Raw genomic sequence first — 22,889 nt, 5'->3', positions numbered from 1 at the left:
CTGACTTCCTTCCTCAGCTCTGAAAGGGAGCCCCTGCTCACCACATGGCAAATTTGTGAGCTTTAGTTCTGCAGCCCAGCTGGGCCAGGAAAGAAAGCCTGCTTGTCATTGTGCCCAACACAAAGGAAAACCGAGCTGCTGGTAGTGAGTACAGAGAGGACTACAGATTCCTTGGCTTTTCATCCTCCCTGCCAGGGAAGAGCTTCTACCCAGTGACAGGCTGTCCTTGTTTTATCTCCCAAAGAGACTCAGCTTTCAGACTATCCTCCAGGTCTAATAATTGCTCATTAGTGCCAGAATCCCATTACCAAAATGGTGATATGACCATTAGTTTGATTTACAAGTAGCCAAGGTAAGGAGCCCACCTCCTATCACTGCCTAGAAATAGAATATAGTTTGTCAAATGTGCATTGTACTGATCCAAGATTCATGCTCATTTTTTTTCTAAAGAAATAGTTACAAATAGGCCAAAGACATTTTAGGAGTTTGCTTTTAATCCAGATCTCTATCATTCCAGAATACACGAGAACAAATAAATTACCACTTGATGGTTACAAAATGAGGGCTGGAAGTCTATTGTAAGATTTTTAGGGAAAATGCTGAAGGTGACTTCCAGCAAGAAGATAAACTAAGGCAACAGCACCCCTTTGTGGCAATATGAGGGTATACAAATTACAAGTAAGGCACTTTTTTTTTTTTTCCCCAGAATCTTTTACATTTTTTTTTCTTCTGTAGAATTATGATGAAAAATCCTGCAGACTAACCTAGCAATTCTTTCCCTCGCTTCCGGCACAACCACACCAGTATCATTCCACCAGTTTGGAAATATATTGTAGTTTTCAAATTATCCAAAGATTCCATGACCTCTCTCTATAAAACAGCCCAGGGTTTTATTTTCAGGTCTAATAAAAACACTTCATACAACAGCATGCACTCATTTCGTCTGGCTGGACCTGTCTCTTTGGTTGGAATGGTCTCTGGGGTGTCTTTCTACTGGTGTCTATGTCCACTATTAAGGCCACAGAGATGGAGCATAGCAAAGTTGGTTTGGGGCAGAGGGAGTCTTCAAGGCCTATCTGCGAAACCTTCTAATTCAGGATAAGCAAATGCCAGGTCCACTGTTTGGAGCAGAGAGCATTTGAACAAACAAGCATATGTAAAGCCAGTTTCTACTAAGGTGTATCCCTGCTGCTCTTGTACACTGTTATCTTTTCAGAGGATACTTCAAAAAACTAGAGGGTTTGAATAACAGTATCTGTTGCATTTTTACACTCTGAGTATCATCTGACTGCTAGGCAAAAATAAAATTTTTGTTTTTATTCTTTACTTTCATTTGACTCTTTAATAATAATCATCTAGCACAATTATTCCTTTGTCATTACTGAAATAAAGGCTTCTCCCTTTTGGCGTTTTTAAATACTATCAAACTGATATTTTCTGCTATTCATTTCAGCACTTCCTAAAGATTTTCTAACTACACAACAAACTAAACTCCTCCCAGTACATTCTGGATACCTTTTTTCATGGGGTTGTATTTTTTTCTCCCCCGCTCCAACTAAATTGTTGTAATTTTTATTATTATTCTGAGTTTGAGTAATTAAAACATAGGCTTCTACTTGTATTTCTATATAGGGTTTGTTTTTATAATCCAGAGTCAGAGGAGATATATAAAGATTAGCTTTATTCCATATTTATTCATGACAATGAGTTTTTAAAGGATGAATTAAACATAGTAACATCTTACTCATTGTAGATAAAATGCAATGTGCACAAACATATTTTCAGATCTTTAATTTTAACGTAACACAATATGACAAGAGCCAAATTTGCATTTCATAATGACTTTTGTGTATGTGTGTATGCCAGGGATTGAACTCAGGGATGCTTAACCACTGAGTCACATCCCCAGCCCTTTTTACATTTCATTTTGAGACAAGTTCTTGCTAAGCTACTTAGGGCCTTGTTAAGTTGCTGAGGCTGGCTTTGGACTTGTGATCCTCCTGCATCTCTGAGATTACAGGCATGTTTCTGGCTTCATGATGACTTCTGATTTCTAAATAAGGAGAGACAGACCCATGGAAAATAGTAATAAATAATGCCTAGCCCATAAATTCATGTACCGCATTCTTTACTCCTGCAGGTAGATAATATATACTGTTAAACAACCAACTTCATGCTCCTCCATAAAAACCTCCATAAAAACTTATAGAGTTAAGTATGGGTCATACACTAATTTTGGAGTTAGTTAGGTACTCATATTTATCCTTAGCCTTGTTGCATTACACTTATAGTCAATGCATCTGCAATGTATTTTAAGTTGAAATTAGCAAAACAAAAACTGGGGGATACCACCTGGGTCACAGTGTTTTTTATCTCTATTTATTCATGTATCCCCATGACCCTGTATTAAACTTCTGTCAAAAGGATACCTAGTCCAAACAGACGCAGCCATGTTAACTTTTAGATCCTTGGTTGCCCTCTAGTGGTAACAGACTGCCTAAGACATTTGCAGGATGCCTTGGCTTTAGAATACCCAATGAGATCTGACTGCTGCTGATGCATATAAGAAAGCACATTGCTTTGAGAGTGAGAAGGGACCGATTCTAGACCTTTATCTGTTATTTTGACCTTTTGTTACTTGTTTTTTTATTTCATCAGAGGAGATTCTATTTGTAGAACTACTGTGATGGTCACAAGAGAAAACATCAGGTCAAATTACTTAGACATTGACAAAGCATAATTAGATTCATTTTAATTTTTCTATAGAAAACTCAAGAGACATAATATCTTTAACAGCAGATTTGTCGCTCTGGTGGACAGGCTCTCAGGTGCCCCCCATGTCTCTGCCTCTTGGCACAGAGAGTACCAGGAGTAGAGAATCTGGAGACACAGCCTCAACTATGTGCTCAGATCCCTGTTTCTAGTGATGAAAGACACTCACACCATGCACCATGGGATTCTGTGAGAAAACCACCATATGTAGTCACCTTGCTAAACAATTCTCATCAAGCGGCAAGTAAATTCTCAGACACATCAAAACATTGTGGGTGACACTGTGGAAAAATTTCAGTAGAACCCTGAAATTGTTGGTATTTTGAAAGACTAGTGAAAATATTTGTGAGTAAAGCCAATCTGACAATAAGGAAAAGAAATTGATGACTAAATGTTAATGCATGGCCATTTCTTGATTGGCTCCTGAATGGGGAGGGATATTATGTTGGAGCACGTGCAGAGATTTGAAAACGAATTTTGTATTCAACCATAGTATTGAGGAAAATATTATTGTTTTCAGAAGATATACATTCAAATATGGATGAAATGGCATGATAAAAACAGATATGTGTGTTTAATAAAACACACATTGTACTAGCCATCCAATTTTTCTGTCATTGGAAAATCATCAAACTAAAAAAAAAATGTGAAACAAACAAATGAATGCTCTTAGGTACTTTATCCATTTTAGATACTTTTGAGTTAACAATTTTCCCTTTTGTGATGCTAATTGTCTGGGGAAGGGCTCTCTGCTGCAATCATCCTGTCATCTCATGCTTAAGTGCCATGATCTTAGGGAATCAGAATCTGAATTTTAAGGAGACAGCTCCTCAGCAAATTTCTGCTGAATATCTTAGGTGGATCAGTGTCCTCATTTGTGAAATGTGATTAATGATAATCATGATGATGGCTCCCTCTTCCCCAGGAGCTTCCCTATTTGTTCTTGCTCCACTGATGCTCTTTCCTCCAGTCTTTCCCACCTGAACGTATCTTGCTCCTGTCAAGCTAAATGGCTCATATTTCCCTGACAAATTGTTTGACTTCAGGTCCCTAACTCCTTAGCAACTCTTATCTCTAATGGCCTTCCACCTGACTTTATTAAAATGTCCATCAATGTCACCACCTCCTTCTGGGAAGTCCTGCTTGACCACCGCCAATGGCGACCCCAACGCTGGCAGTCAGTCTCTCTGTCTTCCGTGTGTATGCTTCTCAATTACCCTGAACTGCAAGTACACACACACACACACACACACACACACACGCACACGCAACCTGGCTTCTTTATGAGGTTGAGTTGCCTTTGAACAGAGGAGAATGAATCAGCATCTTGCAAACTTGAGCATCAAGCAGAACATCTGGTGTTTAGCAGGTGGATGTTGAAGATTTGTTGACTGAATACATAAAAGCCATTTGTAAACTCCAAATTACTAATGTGAATTACTTTGAAATGTCAAAGACAGTTACACATGTTCATTAATAGTGTGTGGTTGGTGGTGCAAGAGGGTAAATAGGGGGAATGAGACACAGGAGGTGAAAACTTTGTAAAAGGTGGGTGATTTTAGAACATGAAAATTTTGGAAAGAGAAGAAAAAATAGGATGCCCGCCCCCGTTAATTTTACCCCCACTACACTTTTGTTCAGACTTCAGATGGCTATTTTCAGAGCCATGGTGAGCAAGGTTGCCAAACCAGTATTCCATGTCTGCACCTGGCATCCTCCAGGGTCCAGGGTCCAGGGTTTCCTCAGGTCCAGCCACACCTGAGAGCTACTGGGAGGCAGGAGAAAGGAAAGAGGAAGGACCAGAAAGGAATAAGGACCCCATCTGTCCCACTCTAGACCAGTTCCCAGGCCTCACCCCACATGCACCTCAGTTTTTCCTTCTCAGTGACAGACATTGAACTTCATCTTATTGAGACTTATCACTCTGGGGCAGACAGGGTGGACTCAGGCCTGCCTGTGACGGAGGGAGGGGCAGATGAAGTGCTGCCCTCTCCTGGCCACTCAAGCAGGTCTTCACTCAGCTCATCAGCACCCCCACCCCACTTATGACTGCACTGAGACAGCAGACAGTGGAGCAGAGGGTGACCTCTCCGTTCAAAAACTGTCATAGCTGACATCTGATTGTCATTGAGACTCTTCACATTTTTTATACCGTTTTTGCCTTTGTATTTAAACTTGGGTACAGGAGAATTTTTAGAAATTCTGGAGGCATGTAACAAACTCTAAATAACCCAGCAGGCAAGTCTCAGGTGTTTAGGGCACCTGCCCAGCAAAGCTACGGCAGAACAGTAGAAGAAAAAAGAGAGAAAAAACAGAGCACAGTTTTAATGAACTTTGTGCAAAATTTTATAAGGAGAAAATCTAAGTAAAATCAAATGAATTTAGATATCATGTAAATGTTGTGATTTTAAAAAAGTATATAATTGTACATTGAATTATTTCTGGGGAAAAGCCTTCATAATCTTTTCTGTTCTTGAGGACTATAAAGGTCTTAATTCACTCCAATCCATGTTACTGTTTTGTTCTTAATATATAAGGTCTTTGTCATTTAAGTACAGAAGGTCTATTTAGAATACTTCTCACAATATTTTATTTCTCCTTCCATTAATAAAGCTGCTTATTTTTTGAAATTTATTTTTAGGATTGGTTTTAATAGAAATTTCTCTTTCAATGTGAATTGCAGTATTATGTTACCTGTCTCAGTGGTACTTCATTTCCATTCTCTTTTCCAACTTCTCTTTCATCCTCAGCAAGCAGGTAAGACTACTTAATTACTGAGGAGTAACTCTGTGATGACTACAGGGAGAACCCCCTGCCAGGAGCCAAAATGCCTCTGCAAATCATCACAGCAGTTTTACGATAATATGCGTTCCACCCTTAATGTTAATTTATTTTTTCATTCAATATCTATTGAAACAACTAGAAGTTTCCAAGTGGAAAATATATATTCCCAGCCCTCAAGAAGCCTACATTCTAATGCAAACAACTATAAGGTATATTTTTGGAATCAAAACAAATTTTCAAAAATGAAAAAACAGATCCATGATCAAATGTATTGGATAAATATGCAATAATCATCTCTCCCTCTCTATGTTTCACAGCGCATCTGCAAGGTAGAAACTCTGATAGCAAAGGAATTTACTTGACTCTTTTCAGACTTCTTTTCCATAACAGAACATAGGTATTATCTCTCTACAGTGTTCCTCTGTGGTTCAAAAATAGTGTTATTTATGGCTATGTTTGGTAATTACAGTGGAGAGACAAAGAAGAAGGAAGCTATTCTTGGGAGAATTGGGACAGCCTAACGACAGAATACATGTGACCCCACACTTAAAAGGATAAGTGATAGTTTGCCAGCAACCCAGCACTTGGGAAGAAGTACCAAAGAAGGAAGAGTGAAGCAATTGCTGGAGGCATCCCTAGATCATGGTAAAGTGAGAAAGAATGGTGGATGACAGGAGGCATCCTAAGAAGCTGGAGGTAGGTGGTGGATGGTGGAGCTGCCCAGGGCCAGGGCCAGGTTACACAGGGCCCTTTTCCACTCTCTAGGCAATAGCAGACCTTATAGAATTGTGCAGGGGGGAGGTTAACATATACTTACACTCCCCTTGACGAGAAGAATGGATCTGGGAACAGACAGCCATACTGGAGATGCAAGGTGGGAAATGGGTGACAGACACTGAGTTTGTCACAATACTGCATATGGTCACCTTGTAAAATACATTTGGATTCAAGAGAAAGAAGCCCAAACAGTAAAGCTGCTTATGTGGCTCCATCCTCCTCTCTATTCTTCTGCTCCTCGCATTTCCCCAATGCATGTGTTCTTAGGGGCAAGAGTATTTGCACTTATTTGCTCTAAGGAAGTGTTAAAAACAGCTCACGTGTCAAATACATGAATGACCCAAAATAAGTATTTGCGTTTATCCATTCAATTCTAAAATGCACTTTCATATCCATTATCTTGCTTCAAATAGATGTTGAAATCAAAATACCTGGAAATTCCACAAAGCCTGAAGATACTCACCTTTGAGTGTAAGTGCCTGACTTCTCCTAGGATCCCTGTTTCATTACTTAGCACAGATTGGGGTCCTACCTGAAATATGCCTTGAATGATAAGCAACTTTGGCTCTGTTGGCTTCCAGTACTTTCATATGCAAAGTTTATTAGGTTAGGTAGGATTACTCTTGACACCTTTTGGTCCTTCAAATAAATGCCTGATTTTCAGGAAGGAAGTCATTAAATGTAACATTGCAAATACCAAATACCATCCCTGTCAAAACAGCTGACAACCAGGGATTATTAACTAGCTCTAATGCAGCATTTGCTTTAGAAAACAAATGCTTTGAACTGACAGTACGGTTACTCTTCTCTCAACTTTAAAGTGTCTGTTCAACGGAATGCTATGGAAGCCCAGAAGTCAGAACCCTGGTGAATATATTATTGCCCTTTGTGTGGTATTGGGTAAATGCACACCACGAATCTAGCAACCTGTACAGTCTAGCTATGAGCGACGGGTGTCTTTTCTTTTCAGAATGTGAAAGGGTCAGTTGTGTTCTCACAACCATACTTCCTCAAGAGTGTGGTGCAACCAACCAGTGCCACTCAGCTTTCCTCCAGGAGTTACTTTTCCCCTCCCCCAGTCCCACCTCATTCTCAGAGATTTTCTTCATAGGTGGAACCCTGCTTAGCAGAAGTCTATCGGAATTCATTCTCTCCTAAAATTTTTTAAAATATTTTGTTTTCTAACTTTTCTAAGACAAACCCTGGAAAAATCAAAGAGTGATTAAATAAATGGATGAATGAAACTATAGGAAGAAAGGAAATTCAGAGAAGCAGGCATACTCAGGGCAGCTGTGTATGGGGCAGAGCTTTGGTACAGAGAACTACCTGGGCTTATGGCTCACATGCACATAGCCACTGACCACCTGTGGGACCCACAACAAGCAGTAGAAACCCATTAGCTCCGGTTTTCTTGTCAGTGACATAGGAATAGTATGCCTATGTCACAGAGTACCATGAGAATAAAGTTTGATAATGTAGACTTCTGAACACTGTGCCAAGCACTTAATGAGCTCTCCAAAAATGCTATTTTAGAAATCTGTTTCATTTGGGAAGATGTTTTCAACCTGAAGGCAATGTTCATTTGAAGCACAGAATAAAGAACAAAGAGTTATCCAGCAGGTGAGCTGGGTGGAGAAATTAATGGTCTCTAATGCTTCTTAAGTAAGGCACTCACCAGGTGGATGTATTTATTATTCTTAGTGGCATGAGTGCAGTGGTGAGCCAATATTAATATAGTGTTAACCTTTATTTTCAATCCACCTGTAATTTAATTTGGAGGTTAATTTATTACTAGTTGGAAAAATGGCTCTTTTAGGGGAAAAAAATCTTTGTTTCAAAGATGTGAATGGTAAACAAAAGAAATTCTTCCTTTTAGTCAATTAAGTTTTCTCTGCTCTTTTTTTTTCCAGTCTGCAAAACAAGGGTAATGACTTCTCGTGGACACTCAGGCTAGACCAGGTGATACAATTCATGTCATAAATCCTAGTGAAAACGACTGCATCTGTTCACAAATAATGCACAGCATTCAGAGATCACTATCACTAGATGTAATTCATTATGTCCCCCCTCCCAAAAGTATTAAAAATAATTATCTAAAAGACGAACAACGAACATTGTCCCTGCCTTAAACAGAGTTTTGTTTGGATTATTTTGAAAAGCCAACCACTGGTTGCAATCTGCACTTCAAACAGGAGAGGGCGCCATGTACCCATCTATTGCTATGCTTTTCCAAGCTGGAAAGGCCATCCCCATCTAGAGACCCACACTTTCAAGATTTATATTGATACATTTCAAAAAGTTCATGTTGTGGATAAGAAAAAAAAAAGACTCTTGCAACTGTGGTCTTGGGAATCTTTAAATAAATTCTGGCATTGGAAATAAATAAATAGTCTCAATTTTTTTGTCCTGACCCTTTCAAATGCAGATACAGATAATAGTGTCCTACACAGCCTTAACAATTCCACTGCATTTATCCATACATTAGTTCAAATAGGGGCATAAGTGGTAACCAAGGACAAGGGATCTGACATTTCTTAAATGATACCTGTAGCCAATTTATATTTATTTTGCATCCAAACCACCTGTAGGGTTGGTAATATGGGAAGCACCAAACCATTCCCTCTGTGATCACCTTCTATGGAATATTACTGACCAGAACTACTCTCCTTCTTAAAATTTTCAGCAAGTATGAAAGTTGAATTTTTGGAAGAAAGACTTTAAAAGAAAGAAGAATGAATTAATATTTTCCTAAGAGGTGGTGTCTGCCTAGACCGATCATATGTGTATTATTTCATTAATCCTCAACAACAGCACTAGTCAAATAATACTGCCTCTATTTTACAAAAAAAGAGAACAAAATTTGAGCAACATATTTACAGTCACACAGCTACTAACTTGTGAAGTCAAGATGAAAATACATTCTTGAATTTCTCTAAATCTTTGTTGGTTTTTATCTAGCTGAGTAGTTCAGATCATAGACTCTGACAAAGCTTGTAACCTCACTTTGGTACCCTAAGTTGTCACAAGGGGTAGCAACAGTGACCATCAATTGTGTGGTGAAGGAGGTGTGCACTTTGTCCTTTGGTTCAAGACTTCTAAGAGAATATTCTCTTGTTTAGTAAACTCTCTCTCATACTCCAGGGGAATAAGTGGCTGAGATGAGCTTGTTTCACTCCACTCAATAATAAGGCTACTGAGGCAGGCCGGGTGCAGTGACTCATGCCTGTAATCCCAGTGGCTACGGAAGCTGAGGCAGGAGGATTGCAAGTTCAAAACCAGCCTCGGCAATGGCGAGGCACTAAACAGCTCTGTGAGACCCTGTCTCTAAATAAAATACAAAATAGGGCTGGGGATGTGGTGCAGTGATCAAATGCCCCTGAGTTCAATCCCCAGTACCTCAAAATAATAATAATAATAAGGCTACTGAAAAGCTTGTTATGATACTACTTGACTTTAAAAGATGACCCCCAAACACTCTGTCACTTTCATCCCCAGATACTGTCACTTAACATTCACAAGCATGCAATGGCTAAAGAGTATGTCCAAATTTCTCAACACACTCTTCAGTTAGTTATAAAATGTAATCTGAGTTACTGCTGTCTTGTCATTTTTGTATGAATATGGATATCAAATAATTCCAACATTTCAGTTCACATATTACTGGATTCAGCTGCCATTTATGCTATTCAAAGGTATTAACACAATTTTCCTTCTTTAAATATGACATTAATTATAGCTCATAGAGAGCTTCACAAAAACTAAAACTTCAGATTTTATAAATCAATCAAATAGGATTTTAGAGACCATGTGTAAGATAATGTGGTGGGGTTTTTTTAATACTTGTATTATTTTAATGTAATGATGCCATAATACATGGCAATATATCAATTTAGCCACTGACATTTTCATTTGCAATATAAATTTATTCTACATTTCATTTCACAGATCCATTCTTCAATAAATATCCTCATTATTACAAATAAACATTGTTTTTATACATAATCTGTTAATATAACACTTTACAATTTGAATTTGGTGCAGATAAATAGTTCTTTGTCACCATACTGCCCCTGTGTTGTGAACTGAAGGGGGGGCTTCCAAGTACCCTCTTGGATTTTTCCATACTTGGAAATACATGTCAGGTGACCCCCATAGGGAATCAAGCAAGAGCCAAGGGCCACTAATAAAGCTGGTCTTGTGTGCCCTCCATCCACATTTCCTGGGGTCTTTCACTTCTCAACACTGTTCCTTTGTGTCCACCACAGAACCTGAGCACTTTTCTAGGTGAGAGATAGGTAAAAATGGACTCAACTGGTCAGAGAAAGCCCCAGAAAACATGTCCTAGGCTTACTAGGCACGAGCCGAGCTCCATGACACACAGCCTTGGCCGAACGGGTCACCTCTTGCCCAAGACTTCTACAGAGGAAATGTGGTTGGAGCTTTTCTCTGCCTTTAGGTTTTGTATTTTTTTTAAACTTAATTTTTGCAGAGCAGGTTTAAGTTTTCAGCAGAATTGAGATGAAAGTATGGAGATTTTTCCATATCGCTCTTTGGTCTCATTCAGTTTTTCTACCTGATGTAATTGAAGGAAATATTAAATGAGGCCAAAGTCTTTAAAGTGACATTATGTGGGGTTGATTCTGGGCACTGAGTGGCTGAGGTTGAATTTCTTCTCTGCATCCTCATTTCACACCCTGGAATATTACTCTGTTTGGTCTCCCTGTCTGAAGCCTTCCTCCTGCTCCAGAAGCTCTGGCACATGTTTTATGTGCAAATACCCTCACAATTCAGAAAGCTGAAGCCAAAAACTTGCAGAGACCTTAAGAGAGAGTAAGGAGTCTTCCATGTTGTAAGGCAAAGCGTTTCAGGGGCTATGGGAAAGTCAAAACATCCCTGCTCTGGAGGCATTAAAAGGAATAAAGAACAGGGACAAGATCAGACTGTGGGAGAAGAAACTTTTTCAGGGGACATTTACAGAGGGAGAGAATGAGTCAGTCAGCAAAGGACCACTGGCTCATCACACGTGCTGGGCATTGGAGGAGCGCCTTGGGACTGGGCACAGTCCTTGCCAAGGAATCCTTAGCCCTTCACCTTCACCTCTGAGTATACTGATCTCATGACCCTACGGGTGGATTATTTATTTTCCTTTTACAAAGTATCTATAAAATAATTTTAACATGCAGACAGGTCTAGAAATACTCTCTGGACACAAACTGTAATGGAGGGTTACCTGAGCGTGCTCTTCCAGCATCCAGGAGTGCCAGCCAGATGCAGGTGTGCAGACAGCTATGGACCCTGTGGGAACAGAGAGCCACTGGGCCCTAAAGGCAGCCTGGAAGCTCTCCTTATGCTCTGGACACTCCCCAGAAGTGTGATATTAGGAGCATGGAGGGGCTGGAGGGCTGCAATCAAAAGGACCTGGGCTACTAACCTGAATAACAGCCTTGGAGTATGAAAGGGCAGGGGCTGGGCGAGGCCTGTCCTGGGTGTGAGGACATAGGCATAATGGTTCAGGGTCCCACAGCACAAAGATCTTGAGTCCGGAGGATGAGGCTTTCTGCATGTACTTCTAGAGAGATGTGGGTCTGTCAGACTTTGAAATGTGTTTCCAAACAAAACAGCAGATGGTCTTAATCCTCTCTCCCATATCAAAGACCCTCAGAGGTAACTCAGATTAAATGATAAACAAGCCTCAGGAAGAAGTTGAAATTCCAGTCAAACCGTCAAACCTTTGGGCCATTTGTGAAGTGTGTGTGTTCATGAGTGCGTGTGTGTGTGTGTGTGTGTGTGTGTGTGTGTGTGTGTGTGTGTGGCGGGGGTGAGACTGTGCATGGTGGTGGGTGTGCCCACATCTCCTTCCTTCCCAGAAAAATGAGTGCAAACAGACCTCTGGAGCATCTTTCCTGGCAGAGCTGCCCTTTGGCATGCAGAACTATCCTGGCAGCTCCATTCTTGAAGGAGAGCTTGGTTTTACATGCCCTGCCCCACCACCTGCTGCAGGAGGACTGTAGATAACGGTGCTGTCCCCAGTGGGATCCCTGAAGACAGGGGGCTCGTTCTCAGCCAGGGATGATGAAATGCATGCACATCAGTTGCTGTCTCTAAAGCACTCCTGACTCTTTCTTTGGAGCACATGGCTTTCTCCTCTATTACAGAGGAAAACAAAGGAGAATGTGACAGGTGCTCCAAGTTCAGCAGACGACTTTTATACTTGTTACTTTTACAAGGAAGAGATTAACTTTTTAAGGCAGAGAAATTCAGTTTAATTCCCAAAGATTTGTGTAATGGCAAATGTCAAAATAAGTGGTTGCATTGCATTAAAATTCCAAGAAAATGTCCTAAATTGTCCCATGCCTAGTTTATTTGCTCAAGAGTGAAGTATAAAGGAAGAAAATCTGATTTTCATCTTTCTGGGTTTCACAGAATAATGTGTTGTAGAAAAAAGCCTGAACACTTGAAAATCACACTTCTTTCCCTAGCTTCCTATTTTATCTTACCTATTTTTAAATCCCAGTCAGATAATATTTTATATTTCTATCCATCTCACGCCTGTGCTTGTTACCTGATGCTAAAACAGGTACCAAAGTCGATCAATGTTACCTTCCCCTTTGTTCCCGCCCACTGTGATGGTGGGCCATCCTGTCACTGGCCTTAGACTCTCTGGAAATGGTCGGTCCTATTAGTTCTATCAGGCAGCCGAGGGTTGGGGTCAGTCACTTTGGGCCACTTCTGCTCATTTCTGCTGGAGCAATGCTTAGCAGTTCTACCTAATGCCACCTGTAACACTTCTCAGAGAGCACAAAGCACTTCTTGCTGAGAAAACTGAAAAGAAACAGGATGCAAACACCACTCCATGAATGAGGTCTTCCTAAAGCCAGATTCCTAAGGCCCTCCCAGAATGGTCTGGGGTTTGTTGACTGCTTCCATTTTTTTTTTTTTTAAACAGATCACATTGTTTTCCAATGATTCCTAGGAAAAATTCTACATAGGTCCTATTAGGAATTCTGGATTTTAAGAACTATTAGTTTCATCATTTACTGTTTCAGAAGAGTTTCGTGGTTGAACCTGGGAAGCAGGGAGAACCCACTCCAGGGTGACATTATCCCACCTATGGCACTTCATAGCGGCAGTGATCACACCTTACAAATCAAGTCAATGTGTCGAATTCCTATTGGGTGAGTTACACACAGGACATTTATGTGAGTGGCTTCCCCCATACTGAATTCCTCATTCGTAACCACACACCCAAATGAACTTCAGAGCAACATATTGTACTTTAAGAATGAAATGATGTTTTAGTTTATGCTTTTATTTTTTGCCTCTGTTCTCCAAGTGATAATAGAGATCTCATTGACCATGCATGAACACTTACATTCCCTTTCTGAAAACATTTCTGATATTGTTGGTATAGGAAAGAAAAGTCATTTATTTGGAGGTTGCCTTATTAATCTACAGCTTTCGGTAAATATCCAGATTATCTGGTCAGTCAATTTGTCTCCAGAGCCTAAGAAAGAAGAACCACTAGCTGCCGTGTTCAATGCAAATGAGTTGGTATATGAATATTTATAAGGACATCAATATTCACAGTATCTTACAATCATGCTCCAAGCTAAATAAAAATAAAAGTAAACTTCCACAAATATTACAGTATAATAAGATAAGAGCTGAAAGATATGTACAAATTCATTGATAACATCTGTGCAATATTGTGGACAAAACATTTAAAAAGAAATTTACATAAAACAAGGTAGATAAATTTATCAAATGTTGATAAATTTTCAGAGACAGTATAAAAGTACACAAAACATGGAAAAGAGAAAGAATTTTAAAGAATAGCCACTATGCCAATACATACAGTACATGTTTACTACATTTAAATTACAGAATGATGGAAACCAGAGACAAAAACGATTTGGTAACAAACAGCAAAGAAAGTCTCACCAGTCACAAAGAAGAAAGACATTCCTCTTGAGATGAAAACACAGAAGGCCAGAACTCATCCCCCACCCCATACACACAGATAAAAATAAAAGCAAATGCAAGAGTTGTCTACAGCGACACACGACAGACAGAAGTGGGAAGCATTTGGCATGTTGCATCACAGGAAGTCAATCACGATTGGCTAACGATGATGGTACCTGGCTCTGTTGCAGGTCACTGGCTTGCCTGAGAGGAGGAGCCGAGGGCGGAGGCACACCTGACGTGGATGCAGATCGGCCTAACTTGCAGCTTACTTTAGGTTCTGCAAACAAGGAGGAAAGACAAAAGGTTAGCTGAGTACCGTCTGCAGAGTTGGGATGGCTTTCTGTCTCCCTTTGGTTTTGCTAAATGTTCTGGGAATATGCAGAAAGCCTCTGGTGTTGGCTAATAATTGGCGGGTGACTAAACACCTTCATGACAATTGACTCAGAAAGGGACTTTATCTTCAGATCAGCTCTTGGGGGATAAAGAACAAATCTCTGGAAGCCCAGGCCTGATCTCTTGCACATTTTATCCCATTTAAGGTTAGTTTCTGTGGAGTGATTGCTGTAGCAGCGATACCCATTACAGGGAAAGCAAGTAACCTGATTATTTCTGATGCTTCATCTTTAGCTTTGGTCCAGAGGACTCCTACATTCTAAAATGTTACCCATGCACTCCAAAGCCTGCCTGTCTCCTTCCTTCCCTCCCTCCCTCCTTCCTTCCTTCCTTCCTTCCTTCCTTCCTTCCTTCCTTTTCTTCCTCCCTTCCTTCCTCCCTTGACTTCCATGACTACATTCATCATATTTCCTATAATGAGTTAAAGTTTTTATTTAACATATTTCTATTTTGTTTACATTTTATAATGATCCGCTAAGAACTCCATGATGTTCTGTGTGGCAGAATATGAAGTAGGAAGGATTCTGGATCCATGGATTTATTTTCCAACCTATCCAGAAATCAAACGTATTTCAGAATGCATTCATTTTATTGCATATATATTATTCTAAGCAAATAGTGAGAGGTGGAATATTTTATCACCCAGAGTAATGGGGAAGAGTCGAGTTGATGGTAGATAAAAAGATGGAACAAAATGTCTTGGAAAGTTCAGAGAAAACTACCCAGCATATACAAGAGGAACGTCGCTCCTCACCTCTGCTAAACAGACTCACGTGTACACACACACATGTACTATACTTCTCTTCTCTTCCCCTTTCTCTCTATAACCCTCATCACTTCACCTCTCTCCTTTCATTGTCTCCTGCTTCACCTCCTTGTTCTGCACTTTCCCTTTAGAAGAGCACTCCTGTGGCTTCTGATCCAGTCTTTTCCTTCTGGAGTCGGGGAAAGACTCCTGTAGCTCTGTCCTCTCCCTGCGCTCTGCTCTTGCTTGGTCTTGGATCTCAGTATTCTGCACACCAGGCGTTATACACACATGCTCACCAGGAAAACCAAGATAAAGCTTCCTCTCAATGTCTGAATCCCCCTAGTGATTTACCCATGTTTAGCAGGAGTGCCACCTCCATTTTTCTGAACAAATCTTCTAATAGTTTTCTAATACTTATCATCAGTTTTCTTTTCCTTTCTCTGTAAAGTAAGTTCTGTGACAGTTTGTCTTTTTCTTTGCAATAGCTCCTGTAATTATCTCATGTCCCAGAAACCTCCTTGCTGGTTCCCAGGATCTCTCTGCTCACAAGTAACGAGGACACAATGCCACATTTCATAGATGACTTTCAGCACACCTACCTTGTTCAAAAATTGTTTCTATGACTCCATACTTAATATTGTAAGAAATTAAAAATCACCTAATTTTCACAAGTACCATCCACCCTCTTTTCCATAGCTCCCTGCTCCCAAGAACACAGACATCCCGGGTCCCCTTGGGATCCACATTGATCTGCTTCCGTCCTTCACCTCAAGCTGGTCTCATCCACAGACGTTTATCAAGCCAGACCTCACAGGTATCCAAAACCCACTTCAAGGTGCACTTCCTGTGTAAAGTGCACGGTGATCTTGTTTTTCTCTCTCTTATGAATTGCCTTAGCACATAACAGGGTTTAAACTACTTGATAAGGTTTTGAGCATTTTTGCTGGTAGGAACCAGATAGTAAGTGTCAATTATTATGCATTTTTCTGTCACCAAACATACCCAAATTTACCTTTTGATAAATGCTACTTCTAAAAGCAAATAGAGGAGATCAGGTAACAAAGAATATAAAACCTGGAATCCAGGCCTGGTTCCCCAGCTTATTAAGTTGGTGGCCCTCATTCAAGAGGATGTCACCCTCTAAGATCCATTTCAGAAAATCCTTTCTTAGTTTTGTTATGGTGATGAAATATCTGCCCACCCATTCCTCAAAATACCATTGAATTCCTGCTGCAGAGAGCATTAAATGGGTGTATCCTATGATGATATAGATAAAATATCACCATAACTTATAAATTATCCCCATTTAATAGAAGGCATAAATCCTTGCACACCTTAGGGCACCATCTTTTATTATATAAATAACAGGTGAACCATTCATCAGAAACCTGGTTGGTGAGTTTTCATAATGAGTCAATTTGTCCATGTATCCATTCCTGGGTTAACACACTCAGTCCCAAGAAGTGAAAAAATTCAATGTTTTTCTTAGGAAAGGATGACTAATATTTATTTACTATAAGGCTCTTTCCAAGTTTATGCTAAAGGTATGATCTGTACCTAAGGATAAACTGCTCCTGTGGAGGTTTCCTGACTTAATCAGACTCTTTCAAATGTGGATACTGATATCTCCAATGTGCAAACTGAGCCTCTCCAAAATCCAAGCAAAATTTTGATCTCCTCTTGACCTGTAAAGGCCTTGTTTTGACTCTTCGGGTTCAGTCTGGGTTCTGTGAAGGTTCATCAAGCCCCACATAGGTCTGTAATAGAAACCAATAGCCACCAGTTACGTGTAGCAATGAAAACCCCTAGCTAGTCACCTGTAGGGCTAGCTCTGGAGTCAGGTCACCTGATAGTGGAATGTTCAAACCCATGTGGCTATGACTCCACCTGCAGAGGGACACTGAAGTGATTCCCATCAATTATGCACAAATTATGCACAATCATGTACAAATTTGTATACAGGCACATGCACTATAATGTTGATGCTTAAAGCTTTCGTGCAGTAGGGACATTTTAAAAATTTTTATCTCTCTCATTTTGGCTCTTCTGTCACTTTCAAATGTTGTGACATAAAGGCACTCAGAATTTATCACGGTATTTATGTGCCTGTGTTGATGACATGAATCTTTATGAAGTTGCTCTGACTGAGGTTTCTTTAACCAAATTAATTGTACTTGACAGTCCTGGAAATCCTAAAGTAGATCCTACCTGTAATCAAGCCTCTTACAGATCTCTAGGCCTGTGATATTAAAGTTAAATTGTCCAACTCACTTCTTACCTTTGGTGATACAGTACTCACTCAGGCTTAAAGAGCAAGTATGACATCACCAAAATACTCTGTTTTCATCCTAATTTAAAAAAAAAATGACAAGGCTTTTTGCAGTCCAAAAACAAGAGCTCTATACCTAGAAAGAAATGTAAAATAGAGCTTTTCTACCCCAAGAAACATTCATTCCACTAAGAGATTAATTTTGAAGTAGCAGACACCTGTTTTCATTGCAAAAGAAGAAACTTCCTTTGAAGACTCTATGGATAACATTTTAGAAGTGTGGGCTGTTGTTGCTTGTGCAATTTGCCTGAAGAGTAGACAGAGAACAACAAAGATGAAGTAGATTCAAAGGGAGATGAAGAGAGGGAGACAGGGAGGGAGGAAAAGGAAGGAAGGAAGACAAGAGGGATGGCGACTCACACTCTAACTCCTTGGAGTAAACAATTATCAAGAGATGACCGACCGTGAGGTACTTCCAAATCAGTCCTGGCTCATCATTTTTTTTTTTTTTTTATTAAGTAAGGAGTCACTGGACTGTGTTTCTTATTACATCTTTCCTTTTACTCTTAGTGCATGCAACCTCCCATTGCTTTTCATTACTGTTTTTTAAGATCACCATTTCTCATCTTCCCCTTGATTATGTCCCTGGTCATCACTACAGGATGACCTCCAAGGTGTCACTGCTGTCCCGTGGGGTACCAGTGTTCTCTTTGCTCTCAGAAGGCAAAGGCACACTTGTGTGTTCTCGACAACTGGGTCTCCACAGCTGTGAAGAGATTAGTGCATTCTCATAAAAGAAAAAAGAAAGAAGATATACTTTCTTCTATCACCAAAGGATCAAATCAGTCAAATTTTGATGAGGCATGTCTTTTCTCTGTATTGTTTTAAAACCATCCATATTTTTTGGTGTACAAGCAAAGACAGATAATGATGATCCACCAATTCAGACTTTCTGCTGAGTCTACTGAATGATGTGGGGATTACATGGGACTAAGAGAGCAACCTTTTCCCTGCTCCCCAAAATACTAAGTGTTCTTATACAAGCTCCAACTTCTGGGGAAGGCATTTTTTGAAACAACCCATATGTTATTTGAGATAAACTGGCACCTGAGAACAAGGGCCAGGCTTGCCATGATTACATTTAAACTTTCATGGGTTCCAAACACTTTGTTTCAAAGCTTTTACCACACATTATAGCAAAGAGAGTAAGATGCCCTCATGCCCCACAGTAAATGTAATTTTTCTTGTATACTTTGAATGGATTTTTATAATTTTGCTGTGTAATTGAACTGTAAAGAGCCCCCATAATTCACAACTGATATGATATCTACACAGTAATCATTCTCACACAGCAATTCTCTAAAGATTGAACAATCTAATCTACAGATAGTTTTCAAATGCAATGGCATTGTTTTGATACTAAATTTAACAATTAAATATCAATTTTGTACTGGTTTTTAAGTTTTCATTAATGTTAATGTAGCAGTTTCTTTTAGAACTTCTATGCAATTATACTTTTTTTCAATGTTACATATTTTTTATAGATTCCTGAGTAGGAGATAGGCCTGGGTATTGTAACTATGGTGATGAAAAGATAAAACTAATCTGATAATTACTGTGATCGTTTCATGATCACTGAGAAAGGAAAGGAAACCATCAGGATGCAAGAATCTATCCTAGTAGTGCACATACATATATTAATTTTCTCTCTTTTTCTTTCTCTCTCTCTTCTACCCCCCTTCAGGATTCTCCAGTTTTCCTCTGAGGAAGCAGCAGACACTTGCATAACCTTTAATGTCTTCCAGTGTCTTCCAGACACTTCCATAACCTTGAAGGGTCTGATAAAACAATGATTGATACTGGAGTAATTGGTAATTCTTGGGAACAAGAGATTTATACCCAGAAAGAAATGTAATATAGAGTTTTTCTACCCTAAGAAACATTCATTCCACTAAGACATTAATTATGAACTAGAAGGCACCTGTTCTTCTCATTACAAAAGTAAAAACTTCCTTTGAAGACTCTATAGATAACATTTTAGAAGTTCAGGCTGCTGTTGTTTGTGCAATTTGCATAGGGGGCAACATGGTGGGTAGCTTGTGAGCCACCAATGGATATGGAGTTACAGGAGATGTCCCATACAGAAGACAAAGAGAATCACACATGTCAAGTTGGGGGTACCCATTTATATTCCTTATTGTGATCTAAAGGGCCAGCATGGTCATTGTCATCCATATTCTTGTGTAGAGAATGTAAATCACACTGCTTCATAGACGGATGCCCAAGATGCTATAATACACAGCTGGCCTCTTACAAGGCAGCATAGTATAGTGAAGCATTAATAATGTGATTATTTGAAAGCCTCATTTATAGTAACATATAATTTCTAAAATACCTGTAGAATCATTATCCCTTTAGCTGAATATACAAATGTGCTTTTAGTTTCAACAAATACTTCACATTAAAAAATGACTTGATATGTGTATATGATGTGGTATTTTATCTGTTTAACAAGTCAAATATGATAATTATCTTGAAAATTACTACAGAGAGCAAATTGATGAGTCAAGATATAAAAGTTAAAAGAAATATCATGACTTGTTTCAGGATCAAGTGCATATTACCATAGTGACAGAAATTCCATTATGTGCTATGGCATAAAAGTACAATGAACAGACATACAACGGGGCATCCCTTAGGAAAACAAGTCAGAAAAAGTCATTTGAACTATTTAGAAAGGTTATGTTTTGCTTCTAAATAACAAAAGAAGAACAAGGAAGTATAAAGTTTAAATTCTGTACATCACTCAACTTGTTAATTTAAAAACTATTTCCTTCTAATAAACTTTGATAAAAACTGGCCATTTCAGTAAGGACATTTCCTTGTCATATCATAGGTTTTGGTACTTTGTTAATGAGCAAAAATCTTGAGAGAAAGTGTTTCTAGTTATTATACATTTGATGGTCCTCATTCACTATCATGTTTTGTTTCAATGGCCATCACCCTTACATGGCTGCCTTGAATCAACTGTTACAGACATAAACTGAGGTAGGTGTGGATCGGGAGAAAACTAAGCTCAGATTCTGTGATGGAGTCCTCCACAGCAGGGACTTCACTCTGATCTCTAGTAATGGCTATGCTTTTCCCAATTATGACAAATATTCTGGGGTCCCTAAGATCCACTGGAGATCAGGGAATGAGGTCAAAACTATCCTTATGAGAGTTCAAAGCAAGGTGCATCTTTCACTGTCTTCACAAATACACTGAAAGTCAAAAGCAATGAGTAAGGCTGATGTCACTTTATCAGTGACACAGGCCTGTACCATGACTATGCACATTGCTCCTGGACTTTGGTATTTGACAGGTATTTTCTTGAAAATGGATGAAGGTGGTTCAGGGAAGATACCTGATGTATATGTTGGCAATAATAAACTTGAGGATCCAAACAAATATGAAAGTTTCAAAAAGCTTGCATCTATCTGAGTGAGTTTGACAGAATCCTGATAAAGTCTTTCTATGAGATCATTAGTGATTTAGTGAAAGTGGTGTATTGATTTTTTTTTTATAATGAAACAGGTCAACAAATGGAGATCTGCATGACTTAGTAAATTGATATTTTCTATACATGATGTTATAAATCATAATAGGTAAAAATTGCACTTTACGATTCAAGATGGTCCAGGAAATTTTAATGTAACAGAGAATGATGAGTTTATTAAAATGAAGCTAATTTTGCAACTAACTTTTAAGAAACTACTACTCATCAAGCTCTGGAAATATATTAAAGAAGAGAATACATAACTGTGTTTTTTTAAAAAAAGAAATTTAAATATTCCTCTCTTTTCAAATCCATACATTTATGTGGCCAGATTTTTTTTATATATTTAACTAAAGCTACATTATAATAGATTGAATGCAAAGCAGATATGAAAACCTATATTCTAATGAGTTATTCATTAAAACAAGGAAGAGGCATTACAATTTCCCAAATATAAAACACCTTCAATATGCCCAACATTTGCTACAGTTTCAGAAAATACTCATTTTTAATGGGAAGATGTTATTTATGTTAACATATAATAGTTTTATTGTTTTTTAATGAATAGGTAATTTTTCAATTCTCAATTTTAATTGCTATTATGATAAATATTGTTAAATTAAACTCACATAAAGGAGTTTAATTTAAAGGGGAGTATTTTGGGGTTTTCAATAATTTTAAGAATAAAAGGGGTCCTGAGACCAGAGGTAGAAAATTGAAGCTTTATAAGGATTTTGTATCTCTATGAAGTTTTTTTTAAAAGATCATATTTCATATCATTAATTTTTCACTTATTTTAAAAACAAAAATTTTTTATTAGTTCTTCAAAACATTACATAGCTCTTGACATATCATATTTCATACATTTGATTCAAGTGGGTTATGAACTCCGGTTTTTCCCCTGTATACAGATTGCAGAATCACATCGATTACACATCCACGTTTTTCATACTGCCATACTATTGTCTGTTGTATTCTGCTGTCTTTCCTATCCTCTACTATCCTTCCTCCCCTCCCCTCCCCTCCCATCTTCTCTCTCTACCCCATCTACTGTACTTCATTTCTCTCCCTTGTTTTTCCCCCCTTTCCCTTCACCTCCTCCTATATGTAATTTTGTATAACGATGAGGGTCTCCTTCCATTTCCGTGCAATTTCCCTTCTCTCTCCCATTAATTTGTCACTTATTTTAAAAACAAAAATTTTTTTTAAAAAGAAAGACAAGTTTCATGCTTAAGCACAAGAAACATGGAAAACCTTTGAAAACTCCAAAGGATTTGAGAACCACCAAATAGAAATGCTCTCTATATATATATTTAAAAAAAAATCTCTGGAAAAATCCAAGAAAACCTATTACTTCCTTTGAGCCTGAGGGAAGTCATCCAAACTCTCAGGGTACTTTATGTCTCTATAAGAAGCAAGCACCAAGTTCATTTCTGATTCTTTGATGCTAACAAATGAAATGTGTCGGATAATTGAAATGACCTCAAAGATATTCTTAATTGAAAACAAGCTAGTTTATTAAGGTCATTACTTACTCCTCCTTTCAAGTCTATGTTTTTGTCTTTTATTTGCCAACAATGGTGGTAGAATTATGCATAGCTCAAGATTGCTATTTACTAAAATTTTCTAAAACAGTTGGTAAT

At 38.7% G+C, this 22,889-nt stretch overlaps 1 protein-coding gene across 1 annotated transcript in view; it reads right to left on the bottom strand.

The window, feature by feature from the left end:
- The window catches only part of NYAP2 (neuronal tyrosine-phosphorylated phosphoinositide-3-kinase adaptor 2), a gene marked incomplete at both ends in the record, with an annotated part of 239,865 nt that overhangs the window by 19,737 nt on the left and 197,239 nt on the right, over nt 1–22,889 (bottom strand). The window contains one exon of the mRNA XM_081260636.1: nt 14,472–14,575. Within this exon, the coding sequence (XP_081116762.1) occupies nt 14,472–14,575 (104 nt within the window). The remainder of the gene's footprint in view (nt 1–14,471; nt 14,576–22,889) is intronic.

Source organism: Spermophilus citellus, assembly GCF_964194105.1.
Source record: "Spermophilus citellus genome assembly, chromosome: 11".
In the NCBI taxonomy this organism is placed as follows: Eukaryota; Metazoa; Chordata; class Mammalia; order Rodentia; family Sciuridae; genus Spermophilus; species Spermophilus citellus.
The sequence above is the reverse complement of the archived record's forward strand: the minus strand, read 5'-3'. Positions and strand labels throughout refer to the sequence as shown.